Below are 26,155 nucleotides of genomic sequence, written 5' to 3' on the forward strand. Positions count from 1 at the left end.
GAGAGAGTGCCCAGGTACACTTCACACACTGGCACTAAGAGGGACCACACATACGATGTGGGTTTTGATTAAAATTATGGATGCTTTACAGTTGTGCGGGCTGTCATTGTACTTGACAAATATTAGAAGTGGCTTTTCTAAGGTGGTATTAATGGGAGTTGCACAAGTTGATACACACAGGTAAGGTTCTGTAGGTGATGGTACGCTAGTGGTGGGAAGGCAGAGGTTGTACACAGGACTGATCATGCAGTGCCAAGGTGGTAGTCAAGATAAATCCTCCTGTATCATTGTGGCACAAATGTGCCTTACAGCCAGGGTGAGGTTGTACTTTCTATCTTCAGGCTGCTGCTCCTTGTGCACATGAAGGTATGAGCACTGTTATTAACTGTATCTTCAGGTAGAGGGAGTCGGTGCCTTATGTCTCTGGTGCAGCCTCAACAGCCTGGCCTGTTGCTCCTCCTCTTCTTCCATGAAGTTAAGGCACATGGGAAATCCCAATGGAAAACTCATTACATTCCCTTTTCTGGGAGAAGGGGGCAAGTAGCCCCATGGCAAATGGCAGAGAGTGAGATGGTAAAGTAGCTGGCAGGAGCAAACAAAGCCAAATTCAAAATCAGCAGAGATATAAGCATTCTGTAAAGCCTTAAAATACCCGTGCGTGGCTTTTAAAATGTACCCTTTGCTCAGCACCTAACAACTGTGAACATCCATTGTACAGTTGTATGATTTCCACAGAGTATAAATGAGACAAATAACATCACATTTTTATTATTTCATTTAAATACACCTGCCTATTTTAGGGCAGGTGTTTCCATCATCTTTTAGAAATGAGGCAGTCCCTAAAGTGGGCAGATATCCCGAGTAAAGAATCCCTGCCCATTCCCACCCATCAGCCTAAAGATCAGGCTTTTCCCTCCAGTGTTATTATCCTTCCTGTCTGGACGCACCTGGCCTCTGCCCCTACACAGTGGCTGAGATCTGGGACTCACCCTGTGGAAAGTGGACATCAATCCACATTCTACCATACCATGTCAGTGTAATGCCTAACTTTGAAAGCCTCCACTGCAGTACTGTACACATTTAACAAATCAGACAAAACTTTAGGTCACTTCTGTGTGGTTTAAACTGAGTGGGTAAATTAAACATAGTGTAATTTGTTGTTTAATTCTTGGCACAGCTATACTGACACAAACAGCATAGTATTTTTATATTGTTCAAAATAAAGTTTAATATACCATAATCATTTGATAGAATGTATTATTTTTCCAAATGTGCTTCTAACTCATTCTGAAATCACTGTGAAGCTCACTATTAAACATTTGTAACAGAAGAACAGAACAAATTATTGGCATAGTACCAGTTACAAATTCAACAAAATTACTCTTATGGATGTGATTCTAAATTTCTAAGCACGTTGTAACATGAAATAATCCGAAGCAGGTTTCTATCTCCCCTCAGAGAGGCAAAAGTGAAGAGTCTGATTGCGCTGTCTCCGTACACCTCCTAGTGGCTGGTTTCAGAGCAGTACTGGTGGATATTTAGGAGCATGCTGCCTGCTTGGAACAGCAGGTTGTCAGGCTCGAACCTATGGCTTCTCCCACAGTCCAGTCCTTGATCTCGATTGTGTTCGGGAGAGGCAGTGAGCATAGCTCGGGAGGTTATTCACAGAAAAGAAAAATCAAAGGCTGAACAATCCTGAACTGCTCTCACATGTCTGAGTAACCAGTTGCACGATGGCGGACAGAGGGGCTTAGGAGCAGGTCACCTGTCTACCCAGGGAGAGAAAAATAAAGCTAAATGTTTACATAAAAATATATTCAAAAAAATCAAAGATAAAAGTTCATACATGTGAAACACTCATTGAAAAATGTGGTTCAGATTGTACCAAAAGCTCCACACCATTAGAATTCCTTCACAATATGTCCCATACTGTCTGTATATTCAAAAATAAACAAGAAAATGTGTTGTATATCCAATAGGTCATATGAAAATAACCTAATATTTTAAATAGATCTTCTGAAAAACATCACCCTCTTAACGATACTACATTGCAGTTACAGTTATCTTTGGCGACTCATCGTTGGTGATCTCATGTATATTTTCATAGGCATTGGGATGTTCACTGGATCTGTTGTATTAAGAAAAGGTTAAACAATAGTGAGATAGCGATCAAAGAAAATTATTCTTAAAATCACTATGCTATTATTTTATCCATTTTGTACTGGGGAGAATGATCTCATTTTATGCCACATGTCAAATGATGATGGATAATGAAGTGATAATGACATGAAGGTTCAGTAAAGAAAATTATAACTATGAAAAAAAATTACATTAAAGTAATTGAGGTGCTACAATCAGCCAGGTTTCCAATTGTTGGTTGCTATTAGTGGCTCCTGCTGAAACGTACATGTTTGCACATGTTGAGGACAAGATCAGGCTTGGCGATGCTGACCCCAATGTTGGAATAGCCTGTTAAAACACGCTGTCTAAGCTCACAAAGATGACATGGCACCACAGTGTGAGTCAGCACTTAGGGGAGGGGAAGGAATTGGGCAGATGAAAATGGAAAAAAATAACCACTAGGCCAAAAGAAGGGTTCTACAGGAAACTTTCGTTTAACCGGGAGGTTAAATGTCCGGAAAGCTCTATCTACCGACAAAATTCAGGAGCTGTTTCCTATAAGTTTTTTTACTTCTCGTTGCTTTTTTTTCCCAGTCAGGCTCTGCAAGGTCTAGCTGAAGCTGTTGCTTAGCTACAGAGATGCTTTTAAGCTGCGGCTGACTGTTTTGAAGCTGTTGCTAAGCAACAGGGTTTGTTGATTCACACGGAGCTGAAAAGCTCCGTATGTTTTAACATTAGCGCTGGTTTGTACGGCAGTTTTGATGGTATGGCACCAGCTCGGTCCCGTCAGTGCCGGATATCTCAAAGTTTCCTGTAGTTGGTTGAGAACTACCATATGGCACTGAGTTAATTCTGCATCTCAGTGTATCGGAAGGAGCAATAAAAGTGCCTGAAGATACACTTTAAACATGATTGCCTATGCATACCTGGGATGCAATAATTAATTTAAAAGTTGCGTACTTATTGTTGGATTTACAGACGTGGTATCAACCTCCTGACGAAATACATAACACACGTGGCCTCATTCTTTGTTGTTTAAATAACATTGGCTTTGATTTTCTGCTGGGCAATAACATTGTTGCCCAATTTTCCAGTGATTTATGATACTCCTCTGAATACAGTGCACAATGTAAAATAAACATCTTTAAATCAATTTGGAAATATAGGGAACATAGCAAAAAGCTCCTGCAAATATCTCTAATTCAATCGTGCCTTAGTTATTCTCCACATTCGGTGTAGATGTAACATGACCTTTTGGATTGCACCAATGCCAACATGCAGTACAAAGCCGCTGTAACACAAATTTGGCAACAAAAACAATACCACCTGATCTTATATTGCCAGCACCGTGCATCCATTCCAGGATAACTACAGGCAGGGCACAGCTGAGTTAGTTTAAAATAACACAGGGATCCAATGTGCCACCTTTAAATTTCAAAAAAACTGAGAAGCTCCCAACAATTCTTTTCTACTCTTTGAAATGTCACTGTGGCGCTGCGGCACGTTGCGCTGCGATATTCAGTTTCAGCGCCCTAAGATGGACGCGGAGCGCATCGAGCCTCGCCCCGTGTTCCTTTTGGGGTGCACAAGCTGAATTTCCGGCGATCACTGCTGCTCCGATCGCAGCGCAAAATCTGGCGCCCAGGCGAGCTTGGCGCCCCGTTTGCGGCTCCACCTAATTTCTCCCCCAAAGTGCCTCATTTACCTCAGAGTGTTGCCACCAGTGAGTGCGTTGTAAGATAAATGCACCACAACTTGCAATGCTTTTTGAAGCTCATTCCATGACTGTTTCCAGAGACAGTCAGCTTTAAATGATTCTGTTATCACCTCTTATGTTGGCATTTCTTATCCCTGGCTACTGTGTTGCAGACTAAGTAAAATATTCAGAGCATTTAGGAAAATATTAACCATTGGCTCACCTCACAACATCTTTTAAAGTCAGGGTTTCAGTGATCTGTGTTCCATTAATATTTGCATAATCAGCTTCTGTTGCTGGTGATTCAGGATGATTACTCTCGCTGAGCAAAATGAGAAAGATTGAAGCAAAATTATTAAATTACATTTTTGATAATGAAATTCAGCTACTGTGTTATCAACATAGTCTCTTTAATCATTTGCCTTTGCTGTCTGCAGGGTGATCCCTGGTGTAATATCAATATCACATTCCAGAGCTCCATTGGAATTTTAATAAAAAGTTCAAAGTTTGGGTCACCAAGTATTATTTTAATTTGCTTTGCAGCTTATGCTAATGGAAAGTTTTGACAGTGCACATCAATTAAATGTTTAGAAGTGTAACTCTGAAAAATTCAATCTTAGCTACTGTTAATCAGCATCTAGTAAGTTTCTAGTTCTACATGCATTTTGGTAAATTTCCTTTTAGGTGATTGATGCCAAGAAATTATTGGCCCGAAACTTGCGGTCCTCATGACTTTGAAACTGACGCAACTTCAGGATTTAGCGCACGCACAGCCTAACGCGGAAATCCTGAAGTTGCGGTCTGTCATTCACTGCTCCTCCACAGGCTGCCCTGCGGACGTCCCTTCCCCTCACCACCCCTTTTCTGATCAAATATCGCTGTTCGAAACCCCATCAAAAGTTAGAGCCATTCAAATGAGGTGTAACTGGGTTTTTAACTTCAATCTGAGTAATAGCTATTGATAAACAACCATTCTGGCCCTGAAAAACTAATTTTGCATTGGTAGATTGTCACATTTCTCCATTAAGTTAAAAATGATTAGATTTAAAAAAAAAAAAATTTTTTAATTTTAAAGTTTGTTCATGGTATTTCAGCTTCTACCTTAATTCAATGTCTATGTCCCAAATCTTTATTTTGCTCTCTGTAAATTTTTTTTTAAAGTGACTGATTATTCGTGCTTTCTATTTACTGGTTCTCTGTGAGAATTCTGCAATGTGATTGGCTGCTTAGACAGCTTGTTGACATCACAGCAGCTCGCACTATGGGATTCCCACTAAACTACGTTGATTCCAACTACACGTCGGAAAAGCCGAACTTCTCGCCACAGAGATCGCGAGATCTTGTGGGAAGCTTACTTCGGGGCCAGAGGCAAACGTCTTTGCTTCGCTGCTGACTGCAAATTACATAGGGACATAGGAACAGAAGTAGGCCATTCAGCCCATCAAGACTGCTCCATATACCCACCTTTGGCCCATATCCCTTAATACCTTTGGTTAACAGAAAACTATTAATCTCTGATTTAAAATTAACAATTGATCTAGCATCAATTGCCATTTGCGGAAGAGAGTTCCAAACTTCTATACCCTTTGTGTGTAGAAGTGTTTCCTAATTTCACTCCTGAAAGGTCTGGCTCTAATTTTTAGACTATGCCCCCTAGTCCTAGAATCCCCAACCAATGGAAATAGTTTCTCTCTATCTACCCTATCTGTTCCCCTTAATATCCTGAAAACTTCGATCAGGTCACCCCTTAACCTTCTAAATTCAAGAGAATACAACCCTAATTTGTGTAATCTCTCCTCGTAACAACCCTTGAAGTCCGGGTATCATTCTGGTAAACCTATGCTGCACTCCCTCCAAGGTCAATATATCCTTCCTAAGGTGTGGTGCCCAGAACTGCTCACAGTACTCCAGGTGTGGTCTAACCAGGATTTTGTATAGCTGCAGCATAACTTCTACCCCCTTGTATTCTCGTCCTCTAGATATAAAGGCCAGCTTTCCATTAGCCTTTTTGATTATTTTCTCTACCTATTCATGACATTTTAATGATCTATGTACCTGGACCCCCAGGTCTCTTATGGCCCTCCACTGTTTAGCTTTTCTCCCTTTAGAAAGTACCCTGTTCTATCCTTTTTAGGTCCAGTGGATTACCTCACATTTGCCTACACTGAAATCCATTTGCCACAGTTTTGCCCATTACGGGCCATCAAGTTTTACATTATTTTGTGTGGGAATCAACTGCCCCATTGGTTAGAATCATAGAATGGTTACAGCACAGAAGAAGGCCATTCGGCCCATCAAGCCCATGCCGGCTCTCTGCAAGAGCACTTCAGCTAGTCCCACTCCCACTTGGGTGCAAACAAATTCCAAATTCTGCATTGGTGTCACAAATAATAAATGGATATTATATTCATCATTATATTAATCATATACATCACAAACAAAGTGCTGTTGGGAAGGATTTAAACTAGTTTGTCAGGGGCAGGGAACCTAAGTGTGGGCCCAGAACAAAGAGAAACAAAGCGAAACAAAGCTGGAAGTGCAAGTTAGAAAAGTAGTCAGCAAAACTAGTAGGGAGCAGAAACAAAGGCCAACAGTAAAGAGGGTCAAAGTGCAGAAAAATATTAAACAAGCAAAGTTGAAGGCACTTTATCTAAATGCACGTAGCATTCGCAACAAGGTGGATGAATTAATGGCACTAATAGAAGTAAATGGGTATGATATAATTGCCATTACAGAGACATGGTTGCAGGGTAACCAAAGCTGGGAACTGAATGTTCCAGGATACCCAACATTTAGGAAGGATAGACAAACAGGAAAAGGAGGTGGTGTAGCGCTGTTAATAAGGGATGAGATCGGCACAGTAGAGATAAAAGATCTTGGCTTGGCAGATCGTGATGTAGAACTGGAATCAGTTTGGGTGGAGCTAAGAAACAGCAAAGGGCAGAAAACATTGGTGGGAGTTGTGTATAGGCCACCAAACAGTAGCGGTAATATAGGGCACAGTATCAATCAAGAGATTAGAAGTGCATGTAATAAGGGCAATACGGTAATCATGGGGGACTTTAATCTACATATTGACTGGGCAAATCAAATTACCACTAATGGTGTGGAGGACGAATTCTTGGAATGCATGCAAGATGGTTTCCTGGATCAGTATGTGGAGGAACCAACCAGGGAAAAGGCTATTCTGGATCTGGTACTGTGTAATGAGAAAGGGCTAATAAATAATCTTGTGGTAAAGGGGCCTTTAGGGACAAGTGACCATAATATGATTGAATTTTATATTAAGTTTGAGAGTTATGTAGTCCAATCTGAAACTAAGGTCTTCAATCTAAACAGAGAAAACTACAAGGGTATGAGGACAAGTTGGCCATGGTAGATTGGGAGACTACACTAAAAGGTATGAAGATGGACATACAATGACTAACATTCAAGGAAATAATGCATAATTAGCAACATATATTCCTCTAGGGCATAAAAACCCAAAAGGAAAAGTGATCCAACCATGGCTAACAAAAGAAATTAAAGCTAGTATTAAGTCAAAAGAGGAAGCTTATAAAGTTGCCAGAAAAAGCGGTCAGCCTGAGGATTGGGATCTTTTTAGAAATCAGCAAAGGGGGACCAAGGAATTGATAAAAGAAAGGAAAAATGGAATATGAGCACAAACTAGCGAAAAATATAAAAATGGATTGTAAAAGCTTCTATAGGTATGTGAAAAGGAAAGGACTGGCGAACGTAAATGTAGGTCCTTTACAGTCAGAGACAGGAGAATTTATAATGGGGAATGAGGAAATGGCAGAGAAATTAAATAAATACTTTGTTTCTGTCTTCACGGAGGAAGACACAAAAAAACTCTCAGAAATACGAGAAAACCAAGGGTGTGGCGAGATTGAGGAACTTAAAGAAATTATTAGTAAAAAAACAGTACTAGCAAAATTAATGGGACTAAAAGTCAATAAATCCCAAGGACTGGATGACCTACATCCTAGGGTTTTGAAAGAGGTGGCCATTGGGATAGTGGACGCATTGGTTGTCATCTTCCAAAATTCTATAGATTCTGGAACGGTTCCTGCAGATTGGAGGGTAGCAAATGCAACCCTGCTATTTAAGGAGGGAGAGAGAAAATGGGGAACTACAGACCTGTTAGCCTCATATCAGTAGTTGGGAAAATGCTGGAATCTATTATAAAGGATGCAATAACTGGGCACTTAGAAACTAATAGTAAGATTGGGCAGAGTCAACATGGATTTATGAAAGGGAAATCCTGTTTGACAAACCTATTGGAGTTCTTTGAGGATGTAACTAGTGGAGTAGACAACGGGGAACCGATAGATGTGTATTTGGATTTTCAGAAGGCCTTCGATAAGGTCCCACACAAGAGGTTGGTGAACAAAATTAGGGCACATGGAATTGGGGGTAATATACTAACATGGATTGAGAATTGGTTAACAGACAGAAAACACAGAGTAGGGATAAACGGGTCTTTTCAGGATGGCAGGCTGTGATTAGTCGGGTACCGCAAGAATCGGTGCTTGGGCCCCAGCTATTCACAATCTATATCAATGATTTGGATGAGGGGACTAAAAGCTAGGTGGCAGTGTCAGTTGCGAAGAGGATGTGAAAAGGCTTCAAGGGGATCTCGACAGGTTCAGTGAGTGGGCGAGAACATGGCAGATGGATTATAATGTGTGTAAATGTGAAGTTATCCACTTTGGTAGAAAAATCAGAAAGGCAGAGTATTTCCTAAATGGTGAAAGATTGGGGAATGCAGATGCTCAAAGGGACCTAGGTGTCCTTGTACATGAGTCACTGAAAGTGAATGTGCAGGTACAGCAAGCCATTAGGAAGGCAAATGGTATGCTGGCCTTCATTACAAGAGGATTTGAGTACAGGAGTAAAGAAATCTTACCCCAATTATATAGGGCCTTGGTGAGACCACACCTGGAGTACTGTGTACAATTTTGGTCTCCTTACCTAAGGAAGGATATACTTGCCATAGAGGGAGTGCAACGAAGCTTCACGAGATTGATTCCTGGGCGGGCGGGACTGTCGTATGAGAAGAGATTGAGTAAACTAGGCCTCTATTCTCTAGAATTCAGAAGAATGAGAGGGGATCTCATTGAAGCATACAAAATTATTACAGGGCTTGATAGGGTGGATGCTGGGAGAATGTTTCCCTTGGCTGGGGAGTCTAGAACCAGGGGCCACAGCCTCAGGATAAAGGGTAGGCCATTCCGGACTGAGATGAGGAGAAATTTCTTTATACAGAAGGTGGTGAATCTTTGGAATTCTCTATCCAGAGGGCTGTGGAGACTCAGTCATTGGATATATTCAAAACAGAAGTCGATATATTTCTGACTAGTAAGGGCATCAAGGGATATGGCAATAGGGCCGGAGAATGGAATTGAGGCAGAAGATCAGCCACGATCTCATTGAATGGCGGAGCAGGCTCGAAGGGCCGAATGGCCTACTCCTGCTATTTCTTATGCTCTTATGTCTTAACATTAGGATATGGAAAATACTACAGAATGACCAGAGCCCATAACATGATACCAAAGGCTGTTGGGTCACCTGAAAATTTTTCAATGTTTCATGGTCACACAGTTAATATATTCTATTTATGAAAGTGTAGCAAAACTGAAAGCATATTTTATATTTTTAAATCATTTAAAAATTGCATTTGTGGCTTATTGTCCCAGGTGATGGGGAATGGACATGCCATTGTGATTAATCGATGCTATGTAACAATTTGCAGGCACACTTTCACAGCATAAAGCTTTATTCCTATAATCTCTTTAGCTCTGTCACTGAGGTGCACTAAGCCAGTCTGCAGACATTTAAGAGCATCTGTCAAGCATCAGTTTTAGTCATACAGATTAATCCTGTTAAGGGAGCTCATGAGGAAATTGCAGGCTTTGTTCTATCATCCCAAACCACCCTGATGCAACTCTCAGAGCTGCATTGGTGGAGGTGTGGGAAAAGCCCCCTTGCATGTACCCCTTTTCAATGGCAGGAGAGAGAAGGGAAGAAAATTAAGGTATTAAAAAGAACATATTGCAAAGTCCAAAAATATTTACATTATAAACAAACTGTCTAAGTAGGAAGCTCATACAGTAATAATAAAATAGTTCAGGAACTTACTCTGAATCTTTGCACCAGACTTTATTCACAATAAATCCAATGAAACATAGGCACAAGAACACAACTACTGCAATGATCCCAGTAAGCCAGGGTTGTAAACCTCTGCTAGACTGTTCTTTAGTCCCTCCTGTTGAAAAAAGATGAAGTAAAATCACAAGAAACTAAATGCATCTAATGTAATTAAATCGTCCTTTCACAGACCTAAGATGGTTCAACGCAGAATTGATGTCTGTTTAAGGAAGCCACTCACATTTTATGCAGTGTTGCTTAAATTGTAATATATTTATTCATCAGTTGCTGTCGTGATGTTGCATTTTGTAAATGTTCATAAATTTGTCTTCTTTACAAGGCTCACTCCCTAAAATTCCAAACTTCAGCGACATTACAAAAAATACTTAAAATAACCTTTTGATTCTAGTGGGATATCAGTTTCAGAATAAAAAACTTCAGGCAACTCTTATTAGTCAATTACAGAGCATCATGAGAACATATAAGAATGTTTAGGAATAGGCCATTAGGCTCAACAGGCCATCCCTTTTTGACTGATTTTAATTACCTCCCCACATTTACACCATATCCATCAATCTACTCTTTCTCCAGAAATATATTTAAATAAAATCATCTCTTGAACTCATTTATACTTATTTCAACAATTGTATTCCTTGGTTAACTTATTCCATAAGCCTGTTCTCCTTCAGTGAAATTGTTCTACTTGAATGGTGTCCCTGAATTTTGGAATCTTTTGCCAGTGTAAACAATTTGTATGAGTCAATTTATCAATCCCCTTCATAATTCTCAAGATAACTATTAAGTCACCTCTGAGTCTCCCTAAATAACCTGTGCAAGTTGCAGATTTATTCCAAGATGTTAATACTTCCTGCTAAACTTGCAGTGGGTAATAATGGCAAACAGCGTTCACTATTATTACACTTTTGAAACTGACAACTTCAGGATTTAGCGCATGCGCATCTAAACGCGGAAATCTTGCAGTTGTGGTCAGTCATTCACTGCTCCGACACTGGCTGCGCTGTGCCCGCAACTCCCCACTCCCCCTCCCCCCCCCAACCAAACTGTGTGTCGAAAAAGGCAAACTTCAGCTTTCTTCATGGCCAGCGACGAACGCCTTGGCTTCTCTGCTGACCGCAAATTCTGGGCCATTGTACTGTAACTCCTATAAATATTTACAATGGAAAGAAACAACATTGGATCACTGTAATCAAACACTTTGAGGGGAATTTTAAGCAGGAGGAGCACGTGGTGAGGAATTAAAACCGGCAAAAATGTCAGCACGTCATGAAGCTGGCTCCAACCCGCTGACTTCCGCATTTAACTGCAATGCGTTAGGCTGCTTGTGCGCAACCTTCTCGGGAGAGGCAGGTTGCCTATTAATATATGTTAATGACTCAATTAGAGTGATATTTCAACAGACTTTTAAATTTAGTGGCGCAGCCATGGGTTTCCCGGGCTTCCTGAAAGTTGCTGGTGAAAGCAAGGCGAGAGCACAGCTGCAATTGAGGGGGCTGAATCAATCTCATGGAAATACTGCAGTAAATACTCAGTACTCACAGCTGTTTTCTTACCTGCTTGTGGGAAAGGGTTTGCTGAGAGGTTACTTTCTATACCTCGGAGGTTTTCTCAATCACATCAGGATGGGTGGCGCTATGGCTGCCTTAGGACCTCTGACGAGGACCAATATCACCAGCACCAGCCTACTGCTCAGAGACCTGTAGCTGGACAGCCGAGAGAGGTGCAGCGCGTGGGAGGCACCACCCGCGACACAGGGTAAGTACAGGAGCAGCAGAAGGGTGCAGCGCGTGGGAGGCACCACCCGCAACACAGGGTGTACAGGAGCAGCAGAAGGGTGCAGCGAGTTGGAGGCACCGCAGAGTGTACAGGCAGAGGCTGAGTTTCATTGGCACATCTGAACAACCGTGCTTCAGGAGGCTCAGGTTGTTGGGTTGTTGCGTCAAGTGGTGGCAGGCGTCTGCAGCCTGCTAGAAGACGACCCACTGCCTGCTGGCCACACGTTACCAATGGCTGTCAAGGTCACCACCGCCCTCAGCATTTTTTTCCTCCGGATCCTTCCAAGGCTCTGCTGAGACATATCCAGGATCTCCCAGTTGGCGGCCCACAAACGCATAAGACAGGCGACTGATGGCTTGTTTGCCAGGCTCGGCAATTATGTCAACTTCATCTGTGATGACGCTAGTCAGAATGAGCAGACACTCAAGTTTGCATCTCTGGCTGGCTTCCCACTGGAGCAGGGGGTTATCGACTGCACACACGTGGCAATCCGGGCACCCCCAGATCAACCAGGAGTATTCATCAACCACAAGGGCTTCCTCTCCATCAACGTGCAACTGGTGTGCAACCACAAAAAGCTACTTCTGCAGGAGTGTGCAAGATTCCTGGGAGCTGCCATGATGCTTTCATCCTGCGGGAGTCCAAGCTCCCTGACGTCTTCGGACCTGCAAGCAGGCTAAGGGGTGGCAGCTGGGAGACAAGGGATACCCACTTCAAACTTGGCTGATGACACCCATCAGAAACCCGACCAATGAAGCCCACGAGTGCTACAATGAATGCCATATGACCACCAGATTTGTGATCGAACAAGCCATCAGCATGCTGAAGATGCGCTTCAGGTGTCTAGAGAGATCAGGAGGCGCTCTTCAGTACGCACCAGCCAGGGTCTCCAGAATGGTCGTGGTGTGCTGTGCTCTGCACAACATTGTGCAGCAGGAAGGTTTGGACCTGCAGGAGGAACGAGGCACAGAGCTCATATCTTCAGATGATTCTGAAGAGGAAGAGGAGGAAGATGAGGAGGAGGAGGGAGGTGATGAGGGCGCCAGCTGCTCACATTGCTTCCCGGGATGCCAGGGATGCCCTTATTAATGCAAGGTTCACTTAGGTTCCACCAGTGGACCCATGTCGCAAGCACATGCAACAGCAACTCTTCCCGCTGCACCCCCCTCCCACGCCACCGACACAAAGCAGTTCTGCAAACAACCAACCACCCCTTACACATCCCTCCATTGGTCCCCGTCAAGTCATGTCTTCCCATTCATCATCTAGCAAGTTAAAAATGACTTTCCACCGAGCAACCAAGAATGGGCAAGATGGGAAAGTGATGCAAAAGTATAATATTTGTGTACTTTAACTAAACAACAGAAACTTAACAACGTAACATTTTCTCAAACATCTATGTGCATACCCTTGTGCAACTACAAAGCATTACTTTTTCTTTTCTGATTGCTCCTACGTGGTGCAACCCCCGTGGCTTCAGCAGAGGTAGAGGCAGGCTGCTCACATCCCTAGTCTGACTGCCGAGATGCTCTTGGCCCACGATCTCTGGATTTTGGAGCCTATGAGGGCCCCACCAAAGACTGCTCCACCTGGGGCATCGGGAGACGAGGCAGCACGTCAGGTACTGAATGGGGGTGCAGGGGGGCAGCAACAGGAGAGAACTGGAAGCGCTTTGAGCGGAGTCCCCACTTCCATGTCCCCTTTTGCCATCATCCCTCTCATGGCCCAGATGTATTTCACTGCTACCACTGTGCTGGAGAGCACTTTGGTTCAGATCAGTGTGGTGCTGTAAAACCAAGGCATCTGTCATCCTATTTAAGGCGGCAGACATGTTGTCATCACGACTGTAGTCAAGGTGTACATGGACTCATTTGATTGGAGCATTTGATGTTCCACAGAGCTGGCCACTCTATCCATGCAAGAACACATTGCAATGCCCTGCAACATCAACCCACTCATGCTTGAGGTGGTCTCCTCCATTCTCTATGCAATCGTGATCAGTGTGCTTCGAAGGCTTGTCAGCACATCGCACATTCTCTGCTGCTGCACAATGATTCTCCTTTTCATCAACGGCCCCCGGGGTACAGCATCTGTGCCCAGCTGAGCAGAGCTTGGAGACGGCTGCTTCGCGGACTCTCCACTGCTGGCCCTGCCATCACCATCTGCTCTTGCTCACTTGAGAAGTGTGAGTCACCAGGTGAAAACCCAACTATCTGCCTTACCGAAGTGCAAGTATTTGAGCTGGTGCATGGTAAGCATGAGTCCTGTGACTGTGCACCCTCAGAACAAGTCAGCTCCTCTGAGGATTCATTTTCTGTGACCTCCACCAACTTCTGCTACACGCGTGAAGGCCCTGTCGGAGATAAAAGATGTGGATTAGTACTGGCAAGGTAAGAATGTTGTAACTTATCACGATGAAGAGGATCATATTTCACTCACTGTTGAAATCAAGTCAACGTGACTGTGTGCCGTATGACACGTGGGTCGCTGATATTTAATTGTGTCACCAGGTTATTGGGAGCTCCCCGTCTCCCCAGCTCTGATGGCCAGGGAATCCCAAACTTCACTTATCTCCAGCACCACCTCCTCTGCACTTGTGAGCTGGCAAGTGTTTGGAGGGCCACCTTCAGTTCTCTCCCTCTCCCTCATGTTCTGTGCTCTCTTCTGCAACGAGGGAAGGAACAGACCTCTGAGTGAGTGTAGCACCATGTGTTCACCCAATGGATGGAGTGCATTTGGTGAGGGTGACTATCAGGGAGAGGCATGACTGTGAGGATGCCGGTTAGTTCCCTCAGTAACCCCTAGATGGCACCTTCACTTGTTTTTTTCCCTTTGCTAATTGTTACCATTTTCTCCTGTGTTTATTACTTAACTGCCTTTTATCAGGTTTATTGGTTTCACCTGTTTTTGCTTGTATTTAAGTTCTGTGGTTTCTTCCCTCTGTGCTCAGTCTTGACAAGCCGTTTGTCTAGTGGTAGCTTGTCTTGAGCTCCTATGTTTGTAACTGTTTACCGGTGTGATTCTAGTAAAGTACTTTTATTTAAGACTGCATACCTGCTTCTCGCCTCGTCTGTCTGCACTTGGGTCCAGAACCAGCCTCGCCCTAACAGCAAGACTGAGCCAGTATGGGCCCAGCAGTGATGGAGGAATTTTGTTCTATTCTCTCCCGTCAAGGTGCTTTCCTCGGCCGCCTTGAGCAACTTCACCAAAGCATTTCGGACAAGGTAAATACGTGGACTCAGACCATTCAACACCCAGCCGCTGTGGCTTCTGCTCAGGATGTTCCTCCTCAGTCAGTTCCTTTGGGTACTACCCCACCGGTCGCCGACCTCCAGACTCACCGAGAGCCTCGCCTACCCGCGCCAGAGCGCTATGATGGTCATCCAGGCAAGTGCCACGGCTTCTTGACCCAGTGCTTCCTAGTTTTTGAACTCCAACCCTCCATGTTCCTATCACCCCGCTCTAAGATAGCGTTCATCATATCACTACTCTCGGGAAAAGCTCTCGCCTGGGCTACCGCTATCTGGGAGCAGCAATCTTTCATCTGCTCGGACATTCTCCTTTTCGCTGAAGAGATGAGCAAAGTCTTTGACCATCCTGTGAGTGGACGGGAGGCAGCTAAGAGACTTTTGAATCTCCGCCAGGGCAACTGCAGCATAGCCGACTTCACCATTGAGTTCCGCACACTCGCTGCGGAAAGCCGCTGGAACACCGAGGCCCTTCTCTCCACGTTTCTTCATGGCCTTTCCGAATCTATCAAAGATGAACTGGCGTCCAGAGAGGTTCCGGAGGACCTTGACACGCTCATCTCCCTTGCCATCAGAGTGGATAACCGCCTCCGGGAGCATGGTAGAGAGAGGAGATTCACCACTTCCACAGAGGTGAGATCTTCTGGTGTTTCGAATCTGACCAAGAGTTTCCAAGTACCCCCGAGTCTACCTGTTAGCACCGAAGCGGAACCTATGCAACTCGGCAGAACTCGGCTCTCCCAGTTTGAGAGACAGAGGAGATTGAGAGAGGGGCGTTGTCTTTACTGTGGCCTGTCTGGCCATCTCAGAGCCACATGCCCTGAGCTTCAGGAAAAAGCCAGGAGGATTGGGAAAATACTGACAGAGCAAATCCCTTCTCCTACCCCTTCTGTCTTTCAAACCCTGCTTCCCGCTCATCTCTCTTGGGAGGGACAACAGTACAACCTCCAGGTGTTTGTTGACTCCGGGGCCGCTGGCTGTTTTATCGATGCCACCCTTGTGCGCAGCCTGAAAATTCCTTTCTCCCGCCTTGACAAGCCTTTACAAGTCACCGCCCTCGACGGCAGGCCCCTTGGTTCTGGGCGCATTCATCATATCACCGGAGTATTACATGTCCAAGTAGGGGAGAGACATCAAGAGTTGCTGCAGTTTCACCTTATCGATTCACCTGAGCTCCCTCTCGTTCTTGGACATCCGTGGCTCTCTCTTCACAACCCTCACATTGACTGGACTACCGGGACTGTGCTGGAGTGGGGTCTTTCATGTCTAGCCAACTGTCTTAAGGTCTTCCCTAGTCTGCCCCGTCCTTCCTCTCCCGAGCTAGTTGATCAGCTGGACCTTGCTCATGTGCCCCCTGAATATTCGGACCTCCATGCTGTGTTTAGTAAGAGGCGGTCCACTACACTCCCCCCACACCGGTCCTACAACTGTGCCAGAGAGAGAGTAGAACCGACCCCGAGGGGGGCTAGTGCCAGGCAGGAGATCCTGCCTGGCACTAGCCCCCCTCGGGGTCGGTTCTACTCTCTCTCTGGCCCTGAGAATGTTTCCATGGAAGAATACATCAAGGAAGCCCTCGCTACAGGTTTCATTCTCCCTTCCACTTCCCCAGCGGGTGCTGGCTTCTTTTTTGCAAAGAAGAAGGATGGTGGTCTCAGGCCTTGCATAGACTATCGGAGGCTTAACAAAATTACCATTAAGAACCGCTATCCTCTCCCTTTGATGTCTTCAGCATTTGAGCAGCTGCAGGGAGCTACCATCTTCTCAAACTTGACCTCCGCAACGCGTACAACCTGGTCCGCATTAGGGAGGGGGATGAATGGAAGACTGCCTTTATCACCCCGAGCGGTCACTGGGAATACCTCGTCATGCCCTTTGGTCTCACTAACGCTCCTGCTGTCTTCCAAGCTCTGGTCAATGACGTGCTCCGGGACCTGCTAAACCAGTTCGTGTTTGTTTATTTGGATGACATTCTCATCTTCTCAAAGTCCTCCCAGCAGCATGTCCAACACGTCAGACGGGTGCTGCAGAGGCTCTTGGAGAACCGTCTCTTTGTCAAATCCGAGAAATGTGAATTCCACGTCTCTAAGGTCACCTTCCTGGGCTACGTCATCACCTGTGGAAGCGTCCAGATGGATCCTGGCAAGGTTCAAGCCATCTTGAACTGGCCGCGTCCCACGTCGGTTAAGCAGGTTCAGCGGTTCCTGGGATTCGCCAACTTTTACAGACGCTTCATCCGGAACTTCAGCTCCCTTGCCGCCTCCCTCTCCGCATTGACCAAGGGTTCGTCTTTACGGTTCAGTTGGTCTTCTGAAGCGGAGCGGGCCTTCCAGGAGCTCAAACAACGCTTCACCTCTGCTCCCATTCTGGTATACCCTGACCCCACCCTGCCCTTTATCGTAGAGATGGATGCCTCGGATATTGCAGTCGGGGCTGTCCTGTCCCAGTGCTCCCCTAAGGACCAAAAGCTACATCCCTGTGCCTTCTTTTCCCGTCGCCTGAAGCCAGCAGAGAGTAACTACGATGTCGGCAACAGGGAGCTCTTGGCATTTAAGTTGGCCTTGGAGAAGTGGAGACACTGGTTGGAGGGAGCAGAGCATCCTTTTGTCGTCTGGACCGACCATAAAAATCTGACATATATCCAGGACGCCAAGCGCCTCAACCCTCGGCAGGCCAGGTGGGCTCTCTTCTTTAACCGGTTCAACTTTCTCCTGTCTTACCGCCCAGGGCCTAAGAACCTCAAACCGGATGCCCTTTCTCGCCAGTTTGACCCCTCGGAAAAGGACCGGACCCCGGAACCTATCATCCCCAGTTCCTGCATCATTGCTCCCGTTGCATGGGAGATTGAGACTGTGGTGCGAGGGGCCCAACGTCAGGAGGCTGACCCTGGAGGAGGCCCTCCTCATAGCCTTTATGTTCCCAGTCAGGTGCGCACCCAGGTCCTTCAATGGGGGCACTCTTCTCGATTGACTGGTCATCCTGGGATCCGTCGGACTCTCGAGTTCCTTAAGAGGAGGTTCTGGTGGCCCTCTATTGAAGCTGACACCCGGGCCTTTGTCTCCGCTTGTCCCGTCTGTGCCCAGGACAAGACATCCCAACAACCTCCGCTTGGTCTCCTGCATCCCTTGCCCATCCCCAGCCGTCCCTGGTCTCATATCGCCCTGGATTTCATCACCGAGCTACCTCCATCTGAGGGATTCACTACCATCCTAGTTGTGGTCGATCGCTTTTCCAAGGCTACTCACTTCGTCCCTCTTGTCAAGCTTCCCTCTGCCAGAGAGACTGCCCAGCTGGTTGTCCAGCATGTCTTCCGCCTCCATGGCTTGCCCCTGGATGTCGTCTCTGACCGTGGTCCCCAGTTCTCATCCAGGTTCTGGAAGGCCTTTTGTTCCCTCCTGGGTGCTTCCTTCAGTCTCTCCTCTGGGTTCCACCCACAGTCTAACGGCCAGACTGAGAGAACCAACCAAGATCTGGAGAGGGTGCTAAGAAGCTTTGTGTCCTCCAATCCTTCCACCTGGAGCAAGTATCTGGTCTGGACGGAGTACGCGCACAATACCCTTCAGAGCTCCTCCACTGGCCTCTCACCTTTCGAATGTCAATATGGCTTCCAACCGCCACTCTTCCCTGAACAGGAGAGGGAGGTAAGAGTCCCGGCTGCCCAGGGGTTCGTCCAACGCTGCCGCCGTACCTGGAGGAGGGTCCGATCCGCCTTGCAGCTCGCTTCTTCTCGGCAGAAAGTGCAGGCTGACCGACACCGCCGCCCAGCTCCTCGGTTCCGGACCGGACAGAAGGTCTGGCTGTCTACCCGGAATCTTCCGCTCCATGTGAAGTCCCGCAAGTTGGCTCCCCGGTTCATTGGACCTTTTAGGATTTTGGAAAAAGTAAACCCTGTGGCCTACCGGCTCCTCCTTCCTCGGTCGATGAAGATACATCCCACGTTCCACGTCTCTCACCTCAAGCCGGTACTTACCAGTCCCTTGGTTCCTGCTTCCAGGCCTCCCCCCCCCCCGCCCCGCATGATTGACGGTCAGCAAGCCTACACTGTCCGTCGCCTCCTTGATAGTCGCCGGGTTAGGAGGAGCATTCAATACCTGGTCAACTGGGAGGGTTATGGTCCTGAAGAGCGTTCCTGGGTTCTGGCCCAGGACATTTTGGATCCTGAACTCATCAGGGATTTTCGCCGTCGCCACCCTGATCGTCCAGGAGGAACGTCAGGAGCCATTCCTAGGGGAGGGGGTCCTGTGAGGGTGCCGGTTAGTTCCCTCTGTAACCCCTAGATGGCACCTTCACTTGTTTTTTTCCCTTTGCTAATTGTTACTAGTTTCTCTTGTGTTTATTACTTAACTGCCTTTTATCAGGTTTATTGGTTTCACCTGTTTTTGCTTGTATTTAAGTTCTGTGGTTTCTTCTCTCTGTGCTCAGTCTTGACAAGCCGTTTGCCTAGTGGTAGCTTGTCTTGAGCTCCTATGTTTGTAACTGTTTACCGGTGTGATTCTAGTAAAGTACTTTTATTTAAGGCTGCATACCTGCTTCTCGCCTCGTCTGTCTGCACTTGGGTCCAGAACCAGCCTCACCCTGACACATGACATTGCTTAATGATGAGGGTGAGTGGCAGTGGTGGATGGATGGTGAAGAGTGATGTGATGGAGTAGGCTTGACAAGGCAGAGTGAGGGGGTTGGGGTGATGCACACAGCAGGATGTAGGTGAATGCGCAACTGTACTCACCTTTCCTGACCTGGTTACGTCATTAAAACACTTACTGCACTGAATCCAGGAGTGTGGCACGAGGCTCCTGCTGCTCACCTCCTGGGCCACCTCCAGCCACGCCTCCTTGGTTTCACCAGCAGGTTTCTTCCTCCCATTGCTGGGGAAAAGTATCTCTCTCTGGCTCCTCACAGTCCCCAGCAGCACATCAAAGGAGGCATCATTGAAATGCAGTGCAGCCTTTGTCCGTCTCAAATCCATTCTTAAACTTCCTCTTCTCTTCTTCCCAACTCCTTCAAATTTCATCTTCGGATTAGCCATTTAAATACTGGTGTTGAGAGTGTGTCACGTGTGTCTTCATCTCATCATGCCCGCTGCTATGCATTGGACCCCAACCCAGAAGTAAAATGCTAATGAGCTGCCTCAGTTAAAAAGCCATTGAGGCACGCTGAACTTACTTCCAGGTTTCCCGCGTGATATCGGACTACCCCCACTCCCGCACCCAACCGCCCCCCCCCCCCCCATTGCGATGCCAAGTAAATATCGGGGCCTTTGGTTCTGCTTAAGATATAACTTTTAGTTCACAAACTGAGAATGTGTTACCTTGAAAAGTAGTCTTAATTCAGAAACTAACTTGAGACAGGGATGGCTAGCAAAAGCTGTAAGGCTGTAATTCAATCGAGGGGTTCTGAATTCAACTGAGGAAGTTGAAAGAGTAAAGTTCATACAGATTATAAATGTCAGATCTGAAAATATGCTATTCCCTGAAATAAAATTCAGTGTTTTTTTATGATGTATAGAAAATCATGGAAACATGGGAAAAATAGGAATTAAGCAGTAACAATACTGCACCATATAGCTTAAACTGAGGCAAATATTGTGTGATTTCAACTTCAACTGAGATGACAAAGATGTATTTGACTGATAGTGGGAAAGATCATGCTTTCTTTATGGAGGTTTGCCAAATCTCCAGATTTTGGCCAGTTTAGCTGCTTTTGGATTCCACTCAATCTAAGATGAATATGAAAATCTCTCAGATTCATATTTGTAAATTGCAAATTATTTTAGCATTGGATGTGTGACTTTGCATTATAATGTATATAATGTACAATAAATATAAAATATCTGAAATTCAGCTATTTCACGACTAAAAATCGTAAAAAGGATTTTTAGGAACAGGAAAAGGCCAACAGACCCAGGAAACCCGCGATTCTTTCATTAATCTCAACTCCACGACCTACTTAGTCACTATACCTCTCAACCCCTTCTCTCGCCAGAAACGCTTCAGCTTGTCTCTTGAATCCATTTATATTATTTAATACTGCTAATGTATTCCCCAACTCTATAACCCTTTGTGTAAAAAGGTTTTGCCCAACATCCCTACTTGCTCCTGACTTTGTAACTAGTGTGGCCTGGTGTTTGAAACCTATGCCACAAAGAACAATTTCCACAGAAGCCCAACTTTCTTAACTTTGTTCTCCTAACTTCCTGAGGCCTGGAATCAATTTGGTTCCCTGTCTCTGGACCCTCTCAAGTACAATAATGATGTTCCTATAATGAATTAGCCATAACTGTGCCCAATAGTCTTGATGGAGTCTGACCAATACCTCATACAACAACAATGGGGGGGATTTTAACTCGGGTGCGGGGTGGTGTCGTGTTATCCGAATTTCATGTTTCCCACATGAATCTAAATGGATGTGGGAGATTGTTGCAATTTTAACTTAATTGGCCAATTGATTTTCAACGTGTGGGAAGCCTTTGCAAATGGGTTTTTCATGACTGAAAGTTCCCTCCGATGACATCTTCATTGCTGCTGCATTTAAGGTCCACAGCAAGCCTTGCTTCTTCTGCAGACTGCCAAGCTTCTTGACTGTGCAGTGTGAGGGAGCTGCAGCAAATATGACAAGCAGGAGGGCCAGATCAGCTCCTCGCTTTGACGAGGTGACACTGCAGGCATTAGTCGATGGGGCTAGGGCCAACAGGGAGGTGCTCTTCCCTTCATCAGGGAGGAAGAGGCCTCCCACTCAGACTAAGGCAGTGTGGATGCAGGTGGCTGAGGAGGTCAACTCCTTGGGAGCCACCCGCAGAACCTGGATACAGTGCAGGAAAAGATTTCATGACCTTCAACGCACTGGAAAAGTGAGTATGAATTTCCCATCACCCACAATCTGAACCCCATTGCCTTTCCTCACCAGCACTCAGCTTTAGCAATCTCTTCCTTCACATCCCACTTGACACTGACATCCATGCACCCTTACTCATTCCCTCTCTCTCTATGCTCACATTCACATAACTATTCAACCATGCAGCCCTCACACTCCCTCACACTCTGATGCTTTGAACACAACTGACAACACACAGGGAGGGCCCTTGGTCTTGCCACCTCACTCCATCTTTGTCTCCTTCTAAGTATCTATGCTATGCAATCTCTACACTCACTCCTTCATTCTCACTCAACCTCCACTTGTCTCCCTCATTGCAGGAAAAGAGAGCTCACAACAAAAGAGAGCGAGCCAGGACAGGAGGAGGGACAGCCTGAATAGCCCATCTGACCCCCTGGGAGGAGGCGGTCCTGGAAATTATGGGAATAGAGGATGATTCGCACGTGGGGGACGGACAGACGGGTGTAACAAAGCAAGCTGGTGATAGAAAAGTTTCCCATCTCTCTCTTTGACATTGCATGAGTCGCTGATAATGATTGTGAAGCTGTAACAGATGGACTTATGAGCATCTGCAAAAAGCTATGTGCATGTAACCTTTGCATCACATCTCTGACTCTTTCCTTTACTCCCCCACAGGACCATCACAAGCATCCATCCCCCCTAGCCAGGAAGAAGAGGCTGAGCAGCCAGACTCCTCAGAGGAAGCTGCAGCCTCTGAGGGCGCAACATCAGCAGAATTCAGCGCACCCAGCACCAGCGCAGACACTCACACCTCGGTGGGACTTTCGGGACATAGAGTAGTGTTGTCACCTGGTGTATCACAGCTCACAAGTGAGCATCAGCAGATTGTGGAGACAGGGACAGCAGTGGAGTGTCCTAGTCGGAGGGCGCAGGACTCTGCCAGCTCGGCTCAGCAGCATGTCGACCCTCTGCCTCTGGGTCCATCTATAAGATCATAGGTGATGGAATTCCAGGCACAGATGCAGGAGTCTCTGGCAGGTTTTGTCTCTAGGGTCGCTGCGAGTGTGGAGCGAATGGAGAAGTCCATAGCGAACATGAGCAGAGCCTTTGTGGAGTCATTGGCGCATGAACGCATCACCACGGAAAGGATGGCAACCTCTGTGGAAAGGATTGCTACCTCCATGGTAAGGCTGGCTGCCGTAGAGGAGAGGAGGGCTGCGGCCATGGAGGAGCTTAGTCGCCAGGGTATGGAAAACATGGTCATTGTTCAGAATAGAATGACATCTCTTGAGGAGCGATGGGCATCTATTGAACAGAGAAACCAGACCTTCGGAAGTCCTTCTGAGTGGACTGCCATTGCAGGTATGGGTCCCCATGGCCCCCCTGATTTGCAGCAAGATGCTCTCCAGCCACTTGCAGGCGCTGAGGAGAACCTGACCCATGAGAGGGAGGTTGGTGGCAGAACTCAAGGAAGTGGGGGCTCCTCTCCAAGCGCTCACACTTCCATGCCACTGCAGAGCCCTCGGTCAGAGCCCCACTGGGGTCCACATCCAAGTGAGATAGACGTCTCAACCCCTGCACAGCTGCAGGAGCAGCAGACTGTTGACGAGCCCTCAGAGGCTCGCAACCCCAGAGGACGCCCGCCAAAGATGTCGAGACAGGAGCAGCAGGAAAGGGAGCAAGTGGCCTCCACATCTGCTGAAGCCACAGGGGAGGCACCATGTAAGAGCACGCGTCAGAGGAAAATTCTGCACAGTCACAAGGGTAGTCACTTGGGTGCAATTTTGTGTTTATTGTAAAAATGCCATCACGTCGTTATTGAACATAAAAATTCTGATGGCAAATGTTGCAGTTGTGACGTCTGTCATTTCGCTATTGGGACTTCCACAATGAGGCCTTAGGTATACTTGCAACTGTCAGTATGGTGGTCAGAGTGCTAAGAATCCTCTGGTTCTTGGCCATTGTCAAAGCTCTGGTAAGAAGCAGCGAGGCAAAAGTGTTTGATTGACTAGGCTAAGCAAATCTGGCCAGGATGAGTGCGTTCCTTGCATCCTGGGCAGCAATGTTCTCTCGTAATGCTGCCGCTGGTTGATGCGCCTCTGCAGGATGTTTGTTTTCACCCTCCTCCTCCTCCGCATCTGAGGAGAATGTGTGAGGAGCCACTTGGTCCTCAGGAATCTGCAAGCCACGACGCTGTGCCATGTTGTGAAGTGCACAGCAAACCATGATGATTCTGGAGACCATGGCTGCTGAGTACCGTAGGGCTCCACCTGATCTATCCAGGCATCTGAAGCGCAGCTTCAGCAAACCGATGGTTTGCTCGATAATGGATCTGGTGGAAATGTGGCTGGAGTTGTAGCACTCCTCAGCTTCGCTGGCTGGCCTCCTCAATGGCGTCATTAGCCACGTCCTCAGGGGATAGCCCTTGTCTCCAAGTAGCCATCCGTTAAGTTGGTCTGGTGGACTGAATAGCGGAGGCACACTGGACTGGCGCAGTATGAAGGAGTCATGGCAACTGCCAGGGTACATGGCAAAAACATGCAAAATGTCCTTCTTGTGGTCACACACCAGCTGAACGTTAAGGGAGTGGAAGCCCTTGCGGTTGACAAAAATACCTGGATTGCGATGGGGTGCCCTAAGGGCCACACGTGTGCAGTCAACGACGCCCTGCACCCTTGGAAAGCCTGCCAGATTAGTTAATCCAACCGCTCGCGCCGTGACACTTGCTCGATCCTTGGTGAAATGGATGTGATTGTGCACGAGGACAAAGAGGGCGAGGGCATCGGTTACCTGCATGATGCAAGTGTGTGTGGCCGTCTGGGAGATGCCGCTGATGTCTGCTGCTGATCCCTGGAATGAGCCTGAGGCAAAAAAGTTGAGTGCGGTGGTGACTTTGATGGCCACTGGTAATGCTTGTCCACCTGGTCCTCTGGGCAGCAGGTCTTGCTGTAGCATTGCGCAGATGTCAGTCACTACCTCTCGCGAAAGTCAGAGCCGCCTTTGGCACTGCTGCTCAGACATGTTGAGGTAGCTGACCCTGCATCTGTAGACCCTGTTTGGGGGTATCTCCTGTGCCGATGGGCTTCCAGGCGATGGCCCCTTCTGGCCTGTGCAGCTTCAGGTGGGTGAGCAGCAGCCTGGCGCTCCTGCTGCTGCTGCTCTTGCTGGTGCTGCTGTTGTTCCTGGTTCTGCTGCTGCCGCGGCTGGTGCTCGAGCTCCTCTAATGCCCAGATGAGAAGGAAATAAATGGCTCCCATGCTTCTGGTATATGCCTACGTTGAGGAAGCACTGAGTGAAGGTGGCGAGAGGGGTTTCCCAGGAGGTCACACTGGAGATGGGTGTGAGGCTCCAATCTTCCACAGGTGTGGTTAAGCCTTCTAAAAGTTGCCCCAGACCTGAGACCACTAAGTCCTGCCACCTGCAAATCATGGCTGATCAAATCTCCTCTTTAATGGTTGACCTGCAGTTGATAGTCAGCAATCCAATAGTGCTCCCGCCAGGTTTCACATTCGTGTTTCCCACCAGGCGTGTTTCACGTGGGAAAAGGGTTAAATTCGCAAGGGCCTTTCAAAATAGGATTAGAGGCCATTTAGTGGTTAAGGGCCTTAACGACCAGTCCCGCCTGTTGGATGCGGGACAGAGTCAGGACCATCACACACGACTGAGTTAAAATTGCTCGGAGTCGGGAACCAGGCGGGGGGGTCCCGCCCGCCAGTTTTTGCGATTTTAACCCCCCCGCACGCCTCCAAGCCCGCTTCCACGGCTCAATGAAAATCAAGGCCAATAGAACTACAGGGTACTCTTGATAGCAAAATACTGCGGATGCTGGAAATCCAAAATAACAGAAAATGCTGGAAAAACTCAGCAGGCCAGGCAACATCCGAGGAGAGAGGAAATAGAGTCAATGTTTTGGGTCGAAACCCTTCTACAGAATTGAGAGAAAAGGCAAGAAATGAAACAAAAGGCATTTTGGGGGCTGGGAAATGGGGGAGGGGATGAAAGAAGAGACATTGAGAGATATTCAAGGTGAGACGAGATAGTAATAGGACAGGTGAAGAAACAGACACTGGCTCTAGATGAAGTGTGAAATGCTCTGGCAGAGTGAAAGACAGCTGCCCTGTGGGGGAGAGAGAAAAAAAAGGAAAAGTCACAAACCAAAAGTGTGGATAAAAAATATAAAAATATAATAGGGGCCGAGGTTATGATCTGAAGTTTTTGAACTCGATATTGAGTCCGGAAGGCTGTAAAGTGCCTAATCGGAAGATGAGGTGCTGTTCCTCGAGTTTACGGTGAGCTTCTGTGGATTTCTAGCATAGAC

General features: G+C 46.7%; 1 protein-coding gene across 1 annotated transcript in view; it reads right to left on the reverse strand.

The window, feature by feature from the left end:
* Window positions 1–1,202: 1,202 nt before the first annotated feature.
* pdzk1ip1 (PDZK1 interacting protein 1) overlaps window positions 1,203–26,155 on the reverse strand; it is a 40,103-nt gene continuing 15,150 nt past the window's right edge. The window contains exons 2-4 of the mRNA XM_085982877.1: window positions 9,959–10,085; window positions 4,041–4,139; window positions 1,203–2,128 (exon numbers count right to left, since the gene is read on the reverse strand). Coding sequence (XP_085839003.1) covers window positions 2,044–2,128; window positions 4,041–4,139; window positions 9,959–10,085 — 311 coding nt within the window. The 3' untranslated portion in view covers window positions 1,203–2,043. The remainder of the gene's footprint in view (window positions 2,129–4,040; window positions 4,140–9,958; window positions 10,086–26,155) is intronic.

Source organism: Somniosus microcephalus, chromosome 3 (genome assembly GCF_052327205.1).
Source record: "Somniosus microcephalus isolate GS21.2 chromosome 3, FLI_Smic_1.0, whole genome shotgun sequence".
In the NCBI taxonomy this organism is placed as follows: Eukaryota; Metazoa; Chordata; class Chondrichthyes; order Squaliformes; family Somniosidae; genus Somniosus; species Somniosus microcephalus.